The 13,595-nt window shown below is 39.5% G+C and overlaps 1 protein-coding gene across 2 annotated transcripts in view; it reads right to left on the bottom strand.

Moving 5' to 3' along the window:
- Positions 1 to 163: 163 nt before the first annotated feature.
- nkain2 (sodium/potassium transporting ATPase interacting 2) overlaps positions 164 to 13,595 on the bottom strand; it is a 152,789-nt gene continuing 139,357 nt past the window's right edge. The window contains exons 5-7 of one of the 2 annotated variants that reach the window (XM_066707317.1): positions 7,642 to 7,702; positions 4,794 to 4,875; positions 164 to 3,562 (exon numbers count right to left, since the gene is read on the bottom strand). In XM_066707317.1, the coding sequence (XP_066563414.1) occupies positions 3,553 to 3,562; positions 4,794 to 4,875; positions 7,642 to 7,702 (153 nt within the window). In that variant the 3' untranslated portion in view covers positions 164 to 3,552. Of the gene's footprint in view, positions 3,563 to 4,789; positions 4,876 to 7,641; positions 7,703 to 13,595 lie in introns of those variants that run through there. The other variant, XM_066707324.1, reaches the window with a different exon arrangement.

Below are 13,595 nucleotides of genomic sequence, written 5' to 3' on the forward strand. Positions count from 1 at the left end.
CATACAGCAGTCGTTTTCATTTGCACTCTCCATGCTGGCTGGAATGCTGGTTTGAAACATTTTTTGAAACATTTGTTTACTTTGCAATCAAAGCAAGCAATCGCCATTTTATCTGTGATGAGCCCAAGAGAGACAAGCTTGTTCACTGGCAGAGAAAGAGACGTTTGCCTTTTCACAATCGGAGTTTATTTGTATTTACAGGAGTTTGAAAAAGTAACAGAAATAGAAAAATAGCTAAAACTAATTAAAAATAGATAGATAACGCTGAACCCAAGCAAAACCACTGGCGCTCTTTTCAAGGAAGCTTGTACAAAGAGTATTGCCTGCAGCGGTGTAAGACAAAGGCTTTCTTTAACGGTCCAAATACATGTCAATAAATATGGTTTGCCATACGCTTAAAAAAAAAAAAAAAAAAAAAAAAAAAAAAAAAAAAGGCCTGTTCGGGATTCAGACCTATACTATATCCTGTATATATATAAGAACTGATTCAGAATTCATAGTATCTTATTTACAGGCTGATAGCACCACCAAATATACAGGGGGCAGAGAACCGCCACCCTGACGTCTGTGTTCCAGGTGAGCCGTGTTCGTTAATACAGAGGGGAATCAGTTCATGCAACAATGTTCTTTTCAATTATTTTTGTTTTCATCTGGAACAGTACACACATTGTATTATATAAATTGACAAGAAATGAAACCGGGCAAAAAACAGCCTAAACACAGTAGAATTAAGTGGTGATTTTGAAGTATTTCATTGATTTTTTTTTTTTGTATAGGACTCTTTTCTGTTCTCTTTCCAGTGTACTGCACTAGAAAATAAGCTCTCTCTATGACTGACTTTGGGGTCCATTTGGAAAGTGGTAATTCGGCAGTTTCACTTCCAGCTGGCACCAGAGGACATTCTCAAATCAATAGTGCATGTCTGCAGCCCATAAGAGTGCATTCTGGGACTCTACCCACTGGCTGCCACAATGCCGCGCTATATGGATTATGAAGACAGACACATAAAGGCAGAAAACATACAAAGAAATAATAATACTTCATTTAAAAAGCATAGGAACATATTAATTTGCCTTAACTGGTAACTAAGAACATGATATATCATAAATTCACTTAACAAGGACGGAGCTAGAACAGTGGGTCTTGGCTTCAGCAGTGGTTTGAATGGTCCAGTTTGCTGGGGAGCCTGTTTTTGCTCTCCCTAGAGTGCACACCTCATTGTAGAGGCTCAGAGCCAGCATGCAGGTTTTGGGCTGTGCTGGGAACTCCCCCCACGCCAACCCCCCCAACACACAGTATCTGTCCTGTAGCTGGAGCTCACTGGGTGGGTCAGTCACTGATGATGACACTGAGCACCCGTTCTGCAACACAAAACAACAACAGAAATACAAACAAGAAAACACAAGAACTGAAATCTGGAATGTTGAGAACAGCATTGTCTTCTGGCTCGTCAGACTCACAGTATCAATCCTGCGCTGTGTTTCTGTGAATGTTCTCAAGGGTGTGTCCACACGTTTACACATTCACAGACACACATATGTACAGCGACACTTGTATTAGTATGTTTTTTGTTCTATTTTTTTTTTAAGTCACCAGGCCTAGCATATTAACATCAAAAGTGTGTTATATATCTACTCACTGACCACCTATATCTTTAATGAATTTTGGAATAATAGATTGAAAAATTCAGATAACCGTGTGACTATCTATATATGCCTAAGACCCACTCCAAGTGGAACATATCGCTTTGATCACACCACACATCTGTCTTTGGGTCTTGAAGACATAATTACAATCTGATACTTAACAAATACATTACATAAGAACAGAAAAGGGAAATGTAACAATATGTAAAAAAAAAACAAAAAAAAAAACAGAATATTGACAATTACAGTAAAATGTTTCCCTCCACAAATTGGAGGACACTTTTTACTTCCTCAGCAATTTAAGGAAAAGCTAATGGATTCCAAATCACTGGATAATACCTGCAAGTGTTCAGATAAAAAAACAAACAAACAAAACAAAGCACAAATATGGACTAACCCAGCTCTGAATCAGAGAGAATGCAAGTCTTTGATTTACAAACCTTTTGTGGAAAGTCCCTTGAGGAGAAGAGAAGCAAGAAATCTCTACAAACGCTGCTCTATAGTTCTTTATGGGATCGTGCCACCCACTACACAAAGCACAATACTTCAGCCACATCACATATAAAATACAACCCAAACTCTATCACACATCACATTCCCTCTGAACATGTACTATTAATAATGAGCATTACAAAGATGATCCTTTGTATAGCTGTAAGAAAAAGGCCCACTTACACAACATATTAAATCATGAATTAACTATAAAAGAGTAAACACTTTTACACATGGTAAAAATGGCCTAATGGTCATAGAAATCTACATTTGTTTTCCATTTGTCATTACACAAGATGTCCTAGTGAAGCTCACTTGTCACAGAACACAATGCACAATACTTTAGTACACCTGTTCTGGTCCTCTCTCTTTTATTCAGACTTGCTGCAGATATATTCAAAACATTTGATTTAAGGAGATACAAATAGGTGGAAATGCATTTTCTTTCACACTAATTTTCTTGTAAAGGGTTTTTAAGAACTGAAATGAACAGTGTGCACTAGTGCATTGTGTTGTGTGTAGGGAAACTCACCATGTGTACTTGTTTGCTGTTGAGAAAAAATAGGGAATGAAAGATACTTGCTTTAATTATCTCTTTTTAAAAGTAGTCCTGGCACTTAGTATAAATTCAGCTTCAGAAAAGAGGAAAACAATGAATATACATAATATATATTTGAGTTTGATGGAAAGGATTTCACACTGTGCCAACTATGGAATGGTTGGTGGGGTTAATACTCTGCTTGACCATGTGGACAGTCATTCATAACAGCAGAATGGCCATCAAGTCAATGTCTACTGAACAGACTGATACTCCCCCCCCACCCTGACCCTGTAACTCACTGTCTTTTCAGAAGGCCAGACCATGCACAGACTCGCATGATCATTATCTCGAATGGCTATTGATGACAGCGGCACTTTCTTCTGCACAGCCCACTAATCAGATGCAGCAGAGGTTGCTGAGCTCCTGCCGAGTCATGGTTGCGATGCTTGGGCTACAAAGCGAAAAGATCCTTCTGTCTTTTTTTTTAATATCGAAAAATCTTGATCCCTAGCAGATGTTGAATCGTAACAATGCCATTATCAGCCTTATAAGCCTGGTTACTTTACACTCGTATCAAAGCAAACGCCAGCTTGGAGATAAAAGAACAGGAGGAATGTGCCAGACGAGGGCAGTCTTGCGTCTTACTTCAGGTCTTCTCCAGTCAATTCAGTAGCTTACCGGAGACAAAGCAAAGTCCAGTGCATTCATTTTAGTCTTTGAGGTTAAACCATAGGATCTGTTTTTTTTCTTCTTTAAATCAGTTTATAAGACACTGTATTATTTTAAGACATCTAAGAAAGAAGAAGAAAAAGAAGAAGAAAAAAAACAAAAGTTCGCTATTCTTTGATTTTGTTCATAAGGCAGCCATCTTGGTTACTTTGACCTAAAAAAGAGAAGAAATAAACAGTTTATCAAATGTCAATATTCACTAAAAGCATTTACAACATTCTGTAGAATCTCTCTACATGAGGGTGTCTGGTCTTTGAAAATAACAGATTGAAGGGGTAAACGACTATCTGGAATAAGTGATGGCCTTTGGGAAGATGTCCTGCCATCTTCAACCCTGGAGATATCAGAACAACATCATTACAGCTCTTGCCCACATATCAGTGTGAAGTCGACTCCCGCTGGGTTTCTCTCAACTGCAGAGAATGTGCAATCCAATTATACTGTCATCACGGGGTCACAGCCAACACTGGCTACTCATGAGACCAGAGCTCATACCACTGACGTCTTGAACACGTGCTTCATGTGACACGTCAGTGTCCTGTGGGGTGATATCAGAAACCCCCAACGAACACGAAATCGAAATCCATGACAAGCTGCATCATAATGTGTCCTCAACGCACAAAACAAACAAGCAAACAACAACAACAAAAAAACATAAAAGTGTAACATGTCCTTTTGGATCTGAACCATCTCCACTGGCAGAACTCTGAGCACCTTAGCCACAAAGCCCAAAGCAAGCAGCCAACATACGGCACACTGAAATATCAACAATTTCCATGATGCCACTTGATGTTCTGACCTTGCTAACTACAAACAATCAAAAAAACATTATTTGTGCAGCATCCATGGATTGCAGAATAATTTATTATCATTATGCTGGAACACTCGACCACAGAGTCCTTACAATTCTTTCTATTCTTTAATTAATGGGAAAAGTACTCCCTGAAAATGGGACATACAGTATAAATTAATATAATCCCACACACAAAAAAAGCAAATTTCCCAAACCAAGAATATACCTATAGTGAAGACTTGTGAAACTCCAGGACTGAATGAAAGTCATTCACATGAGTCCTCACGTTTTAAGCTTCCACAATAATGAGAACAAACACAGCTTTTACACATGTTCACTGAAGCGACTGTGTGGCAGGAAATGACAGTGATATTAAATCTCTGTTATCCTTAGTGTGAACAAGTCAAGAAGCCCCCACTTCTGATTGGGTCTCAGGAACATACATATTTAAGGCAGAGCATAAAGACAAATCCGATAATTAACACAAAGCCATATCCAGGACTTTTCACTGACACATATCTAGTGGGGCAAAATAGGTGATAGTCAGACATTGAAGAGTCCCTGAAAGATTGTGGAAAAAAGGCAGACTCACATATACATAGGCTGTAGTTGCAAATGCGATGTCTTCTGTGGGCCCTGATAACCGTAAGAATCAAACCCTCCTATAAAATCAACTGGAAGAAAGAAAAATATAAATATTGATTAGTGTGGCCACTGAACATGGGTCCAGGTCTTCACAGTATATATCAATGCATAAAAATCCATATAACATCTAATATCAGCTGTTTGGCAATCTTGAGGCTGGGAATGGGTGATATCTACAAGGCGATACATTATGAAAAATGGGCTTGTGGATTAGCAGATCACATCAAATAACAAGGCTATTTAAGACTCACAGGATTATCCCAGTGCTGTGTGCCGTTCGGGCCCGGCTGCTTCACGTTTGCATTTTAATTGCCGTGCTAGCCTGGGCCCCTGGTTAGCAGACACCAGAGGAAATAAAGCTTCTGATAAAAGATTGGAATGTTGCCCAGGATGAGAATCTTGTTTAAAACAAACGAATAATGAGATTAAAGTATCAATTGGTTGACGAGCATCCAAGGCAGCAAATGAAAGGCAAGATGTTTAAAGACTGCATCACACTGACTCTCCCAGAGCCTTTCAGTTCCCTTTTGTCACAAACACGTAATCTTTCTTGCATTCACTGCACAGGCTCCTATTTCTTATCAGGTGAGTCACAGTAGTCTGTCACAAATCTGGAGCAGCCACAAGCAAAACATGAGCCGTGTCTGAAAAGCCCAGTCTTGCCTAAGCCTCTAGTCAAATTCAGGTTTGCCTCTGATTGCACTGTAAAAAACATTAACATAAATAAATAACTTTAAAACTCACTGAATAACATTGTTTCAAAATAAGGCGTGTAGTACTTTTGGTTACAGCTGCATATTATATTTATGTAATTTGAAATGTAAAATGAAGACAACATGATGAATAAAACAAAATAGCCCATGCCTGGCTGCTCTGGCTGTATTTATTCATCATATACTAGCAGTCTAACCCCAACATCTTATATTATCATAGAGCAGGGGTGTTAGACTACACAGGGTCTGCTGCTGGGTTTCCTTCCAGCCCATCTCTTGGCTCTTTAATTGGTAAACAATTTACTGGATTAATTGAACACTTCTCTCCAGACTCTGAAATGTTCCGTGGGTTCAATGTTTTGAGTCATCAACAAATTTCAATATATTGGGAATAAAAACAAGTTTCAGATAAGCCCACCTGAGAGGAGTCTGACACCTCTGTCATATAGTAATAGTCTGACCCCAACATCTTATATCATCATAGAGTAACAGTCTGACCTCCACATCTTTATAACACCACAGTGCCCTTCTGACCTGTCAGTGCAGTAGTGCAGTCTGAAACAGAGCACAGCCTGTCTGGCAGGTACTGACGCAGTGTACTGATGTCAGCTATGGACTAGTACTGACACAGCCCCATAGTAGAGTTGTGGGCCCACTATTATTGTCCATGTGGAAATCTGTCTATTTCTGTATTTCCTCAGACCCGAGTTGAGGAAATGCAAAGGGCCTTTTCCAATTTGACAGCGGGCAAAGAGTCTAAATTGGATGATTAATTACTGCAATTAAAGGGAAATGAAACCTTATTAGCATTTCCACGTGTGATTGTGGCAAGCCAGTTTCTGTAGCCTATACCCGATAAAAAGGTATAGCACAACAAAACATAATCAATTCATCTACATAATATAAACAGTGACTTTGCCATTTTTTGAAATGGCAAGCAACACAATATAAGGAGCCTACAAAAGATGAAGAGTGAAACAAATGTGTTTTCTGCCTTTATTTGTTATTTCTTATTGAAATGGTATTCAGTTTCAGTAGTTTGTTGGTACCTGTACATGTACATATACCTATGGACTATTTGAGAGTAACTGATCTGATGTCTGTGGAGTTGTGTCCTATTCTAGAAGAACTAATGGGATCATCCACCAGCACTGATGTCATTGAGAGGACTGATACTAATGAACTTGAACTGGGACCAGAAATTGCCTGTTTTCCTTGGAGCAAAATGGATTCCATTTTCCAGGGGAGGGTAAAAACAGCTTGCGACATTAGATTCAGCAAAGATAAACAAACAAGATTTCCCCAAGAGAATTTCCAAATGCACTACACAGCAATTAAGGCTCTGGACCATAGGGTTTACTGGTCCCAGTGGTCTTTATTTAAATAGAGTGTGTCAGGGGCTTTGAAACTATTTGTTGTCTGAATCCTGCTAATATTAAAACATTTTTAATAATAAAACACGTATTTTATTTGGAAATACAAGGATTGACACAATACAATTTGTTTCTCGAAGGCAAACATACAAACCAAATTATATATATAAAAAAAAGAGATTGTAAACAAATTAGATTTGTAACAAGCTATCCTTTATTTGCTAAATTAAATGAACAAATACCCCACACTTGAATACTGAAATATTGATTTTGTTACTATTAAATACTCTTAGCCAGCACCCCCCTGTAGAATTTCTATAACTTTAATCATCAAACACCCAAAACCATCAAGAGTGGGCCCTCTTTCAGTGAGCCCATACCCTGTCATTTCTTATTGTAGTATTCACCTAACTGCCCTTAAAACACTGTTGTTGTTTTTGTTTTTTTGTTTTTTTAATTTTGGTTTCTGTTTCGTCTTGTGCATATAAAACCCTTTACTAAGTTAAGTGATTATATTTTAGTTCACTTTGAAGTTCCTCTGCATCTTCCTTGAGGAATACCTACCAAGCCTAATGAACCCTAGAAATGTTAATCTAGGAAAGTAACAGAGGCTACCACACACAAGATGTAGCATTTTCTTAAAAACGTCCAATTCATTATCGGATTACAACACGTATGTGATGTACATGAAAGGAGACACGCTACTTACAGCTGTCTTCTTCCTCCGTAATGACTTTCACAACGTAGCAGGCGTAGATAAAGCCAGCCAGCTGAAAAAGAGAGAATGGTGAGAAGGTGTTAGGCCTACAAGGCTGACAAACTTAGTTAATCAATACAATTGAACAGGGAGAAACAGCATAATTTCACAATCTTTTATTATTTAATTATTATATATTGCATTGTAATCCTTCAGACTTGGCTGCTGCAGAGAACACTTCAGTTCCTGGTTCATGTACTGCATTTTCCTTCACTGTGTAAACTCCTCCCTCGGTGCCATGCACATTTTGTACTGTGTGTCTTTGTTAGTTTACAGTGGTATTATTCATTGTCTCGTCTAAACAATAAATACATACAGTGAGGGAAAAAAGTATTTGATCCCCTGCTGATTTTGTACGTTTGCCCACTGACAAAGAAATGATCAGTCTATAATTTTAATGGTAGGTGTATTTTAACAGTGAGAGACAGAATAACAACAAAAAAATCCAGACTTAGTACTTGGTGGCAAAACCCTTGTTGGCAATTACAGAGGTCAGACGTTTCTTGTAGTTGGCCACCAGGTTTGCACACATCTCAGGAGGGATTTTGTCCCACTCCTCTTTGCAGATCCTCTCCAAGTCATTAAGGTTTCGAGGCTGACGTTTGGCAACTCGAACCTTCAGCTCCCTCCACAGATTTTCTATGGGATTAAGGTCTGGAGACTGGCTAGGCCACTCCAGGACCTTAATGTGCTTCTTCTTGAGCCACTCCTTTGTTGCCTTGGCTATGTGTTTTGGGTCATTGTCATGCTGGAATACCCATCCACGACCCATTTTCAATGCCCTGGCTGAGGGAAGGAGGTTCTCACCCAAGATTTGACGGTACATGGCCCCGTCCATCGTCCCTTTGATGCGGTGCAGTTGTCCTGTCCCCTTAGCAGAAAAACACCCCCAAAGCATAATGTTTCCACCTCCATGTTTGACGGTGGGGATAGTGTTCTTGGGGTCATTCCTCCTCCTCCAAACACGGCGAGTTGAGTTGATGCCAAAGAGCTCAATTTTGGTCTCATCTGACCACAACACTTTCACCCAGTTCTCCTCTGAATCATTCAGATGTTGGCAAACTTCAGACGGGCCTGTACATGTGCTTTCTTGAGCAGGGGGACCTTGCGGGCGCTGCAGGATTTCAGTCTTTCACGGCATAGTGTGTTACCAATTGTTTTCTTGGTGACTGTGGTCCCAGCTGCCTTGAGATCATTAACAAGATCCTCCCGTGTAGTTCTGGGCTGATTCCTCACCGTTCTCATGATCATTGAAACTCCACGAGGTGAGATCTTGCATGGAGCCCCAGACCGAGGGAGACTGACAGTTATTTTGTGTTTCTTCCATTTGCGAATAATCGCACCAACTGTTGTCACTGTTGTCACCTTCTCACGTACAAAATCAGCAGGGGATCAAATACTTTTTCCCCCCACTGTACATACATACATACATAAATTAGGAAATACTACTAGTATAAATAATAATAAGATCAACTGTTCCAGTATTTAATTTGGGTGAGCAATAGACAAACTTGCCATCCCCTTCTGCCTTATATATGCCTGCTATATGTACACTCTATGCTAGGTTAACATAGTCAGTCACACTGACCTAGAGATGTATTTCTTGTTACTTGTTCACTGCAAAAAACAAACCTAGAGAAGGAGAAAAAAAAAAGCCACCCAGCCGCCAGGACAGTGATTGTTACAGGGACAGGTACTGCAGCAGGAAGTGAAGAGATGAGCCATCACAGTTTATCAGCAACAGGGAAACCAAGAGGACCGCAGCAGATGAGGTCTCCGCGGCAGACCAAAAAAAAAAAAAAAAACTTGCCAAGGCCTTTCAAGTCTGACTGCTGTCACACTGTTGCTCAGTGTTAAAAAAAAGGAAAGAAAGAAAGATAAAAAAAAAAAAAACTCAGGGCAGCCCTCTCCATGTTACACAAGGCTCTGATAAAGGCCCAAAAAAGACCTTGAGACAGGAACAATGCGACTTTCAATTCTTTATCTCCCGGCATGAGGTGACTGAGATTACAGGTCTTACTTAACCATCAAATTGTTAATAAACACCTCAGGTAGGAAACAACACACAAGGCAACAGAACCGGGCATGTATGTTAAGATTCTCCTCAGGAAGCGGTGACAGTCTGGAGCTAACAGTCGATGTTCAGGTTTGTCAGTTAGGGATATTAGAGGTCACTGCTGAACGGATCGTTAAAATAAAAATGAAAATAAACTAAAAAATAAATAAACAAACATACAAAAACTACGTTGTAAATCAGTGCGTTAAGTGAGTAATGAAGTTTATCTATACCTTTAGTCAAAGATGATAGTTTTTAACAAAACGCTTAACACGACAAAAGCATTTATATTCTGTTCAGGGCACTTGTGCTGTATAAACAGCAGTTGTAAATCTGAAGAGTAATGGTTTTAAGATTCTGGGAATACCTCAAGGTCCTGCCCTCATTTAACGTGAATAATGTGCAACTCCCCCACTAACCCATGCTGGTGAAATCACGAGCCATCAGACACAGATGTGATACGTCTCAAGACTGAGGGTATTTACATAATATTATGACCCAATGTGAAGGACACTGCTTACAAATTACCCTCTTTGGGTTTATCCAATGAGCACTGTGTTCTCACACTGATTTATCCAGAGCAAATGGAGCTTGTTGCAGAACGTTGCTAATATAATCCAGTACACACTCAAACAGAAGACATTAAAATCTCTTTTGCTCCTGCACTGCTGAGCTGAAGTCTCTTGTGTATATTCTAACATCGTACGTTAGTGTGCTTGTTTGGGTTTGTCTAATATTATGAAGCGTAGTCTTACATCACAGAATCAGCTGCCACTTCTGCCAGAAAATTAACTTATTAAATACGTCCCACGGCAGATTAATGAAGTTGTAAAAAGATTCTTAAAGTAATTTACAAAGCCCGCCAACAAGGTTATACTTAATGCCTCTGAATATAAAGTACTTGCTTTTATATTGCGAGGCGGCTTTGAAATACTGCTAGGCTTCATTTTCCGTTTCCACCGCTGTTATCTGCAGTTACTACACCTGCAGTTTTTTTTTCCTTCATAGTTTGTAACACCTAATTCAAGTCACCATCCCTTTATACTAATGTTATTTTTAAACACAATCCTATGACTGTAACTATGATCTTACTTCAAAAACCGAGGAACCTGAAACATTTTGAGCATTTATTTGGTAGGCAAAGAAGTACAAAAAAATCCTAAGAGAATTAAAAATACAAATCGATTCCTTGTCGTCACTGGCTTCCTCAGAAAACAGTTTTGTTACAGTATGGCTGGGGTCTTGACAAGAGATGCTACAAAATGCACACATAAAAGCACACAAATAACTGAATTCATGTTTAGGAGTGCTGAGAGGGTTAAGACTCTTGACATTGAAATGTCATATTGGTTTCTCTATAATCAATAACAAATATATAAATAAATAAGTCATACTTTAAATTTGACTACCAATCTTATTTTCAGGGACAATGAGCAGCTGTTTTCCAGAGCAACCATTTTAAACAGCTCCGTGAAGTTGCCCCCCCATTAACGGCACAAACGTAACCCAAATTAAAGATATATAATTAATCGTTTGTGAGAAGGGGGGGCAACTTCACAGAGCTGTTTTGAACCAGTGGGAGAATGATATTTTCCTTTCAGTATGTTCCTTTAAAAAGGGGGGCAATGCTAGTGTGTGGTGGTAATCCTCTTGGAGGGAACATGTACACACATGTCTCTCTAGAGTGATCCTGACTGCCTGGTGTTGCACACAGCTACAGTTTTGTACAGACACATTGTTTTTCTTTCCTAATGTAGGCATTTTGAAAAAAATACATAAGAACATTTACAAACGAGAGGAGGCCATTCGACCTATCGTGCTCGTTTGGTGTCCATTAATAACAAAGTGATCCAAGGATCCTATCCAGTCTATTTTTAAATGTTCCCAAATTTTCAGCTTCAACCACATCGCTGGGGAGTTTCTTCCAGATTGTGATGATTCTCTGTGTGAAGAAGTGTCTCCTGTTTTCCGTCTTGAATGCCTTGAAGTCCAATTTCCATTTGTGTCCCCGGGTGCGTGTGTCCCTGCTGATCTGGAAAAGCTCCTCTGGTTTGATGTGGTCGATGCCTTTCATGATTTTGAAGACTTGAATCAAGTCCCCACGTAGTCTCCTCTACGCCTTTTTTATTGCTTCCCCACAATGATTGGATGGTGAAAGTGAGGAGTCCTAATAGTCTCCTAGGTCTTCTCATGCATTACGTCATCTAGTTCTATTCCTCTCATAGTGTAATTATAGTGGATATTTTTGTTACCTGCATGTAATACCTTGCACTTGTCCACATTGAATTTCACTGCCAGGTGTCAACCCACAACTGAATATTATCTAAGTCCCTTTGAATAGCCTGTGCTGCTGAGATTGTATCTGCTGAGCCACCTATTTTAGTATCATCTGCGAATTTGACAAGATTGCTAACTATTCCAGAGTCCAGATCGTTAATATAGATTAGAAAAAGCAAAGGCCCTAGTACTGATCCCTGTGGAACTCCACTAACAACCTCACTCCAGTTAGAAGCAACTCCTCTAATCGACACCCTCTGTTTCCTAGACATCAACCAGTTCATAATCCATCTACTTACATTACCCTGAATGCCTACAGCTTCCAAGTTGAGGATCAGTCTTTGGTGTGGAACCTTATCAAAAGCTTTTTGAAAATCTAAGTATATCATATCATATGCTTTCACATGATCTACAGCTGCAGTTGCATGTTCAAAAAATTGACATGACATGATCTGCCTCGTCTAAACCCATGTTGACTATCTCCAAGAATATGGTTTTCATTAAGATGCTCCTCTATTTTCTGTCTAATCATTTTTTCCAACATTTTACAAGTAATGCAGGTGAGACTGATTGGTCTGTAATTTCCTGGCTCAGTTTTGTCCCCTTTCTTGTGGATTGGTATGACATTTGCTGTCTTCCAGTCAGTTGGCACATCCCCTGTTCTAAGTGTCTACTGTTCTACATAGAACGGTGTTATTTTTATTCTCCTTTGCACAGAAATGTCCTAAGAAATGATCTGTGTTAATGGAATTACGAATACGTCTATATATTTCACACCAGCAACTCCTAATTTATACCTTCTGATGTTTTTCATTTTGATTGCTGTGGAATCAATCAAAAAAATTAAAGATGTTCTTGGTTTTGTTCCATACCTATATATACATACAGACGGGTGAAAATTAAAGGAAAAACATCAATAAATGAGTGGAGGAACATAACCAATGCAGATGCCTCCAAAGAGGTATTACTGCATGATACAATTAAGCAATTAACATCCTGAGCAATTCTGAGCAGTCCCAGCTGACCTTGATTTTGGATCAAGGTGGCAAGAGGAAAGGATCTATGTGACTTTGAAAGAGGGGTCATTATTGGGGCACGAATGGCAGGAGCTTTAGTCACAGACGCTCAACTGGTTAGTGTTCTCGACAAGTGGGCGAGTGCATGTTTGGCGACACCAAGAGAACGGTACAGGACTGACTGCTTGACCCCTACACTGAGGGGGTCCGGAGGCTCTGTTATGCTGTGGGGGGCATTTTCCTGGCATGGTTGGGTCCACTTGTCCCCTTAGAGGGAAGGGCCACTACAATCCATTACAAAGTTATTTTGAGTGATCACCTTTATCCTATGGTGAAACATTTCTATCCTGATAAGTGGTCTCTTCCAGGATAACAATGGCCCATCCACAGGGCATGAGGGGTCACTGAATGGTTTGATGAGTATGAAAATAATCTTAATCATATGCTATGGCCTTCGCAGACAACAGATCTCAACCCAATTGAACACCTATGGGAGATTTTGGACCGATGTGTTAGACAGCGCTCTCCACCACCATCATCAAAACACCAAATGAGGG

This window comes from Amia ocellicauda, chromosome 1 (assembly GCF_036373705.1).
Source record: "Amia ocellicauda isolate fAmiCal2 chromosome 1, fAmiCal2.hap1, whole genome shotgun sequence".
In the NCBI taxonomy this organism is placed as follows: domain Eukaryota; kingdom Metazoa; phylum Chordata; class Actinopteri; order Amiiformes; family Amiidae; genus Amia; species Amia ocellicauda.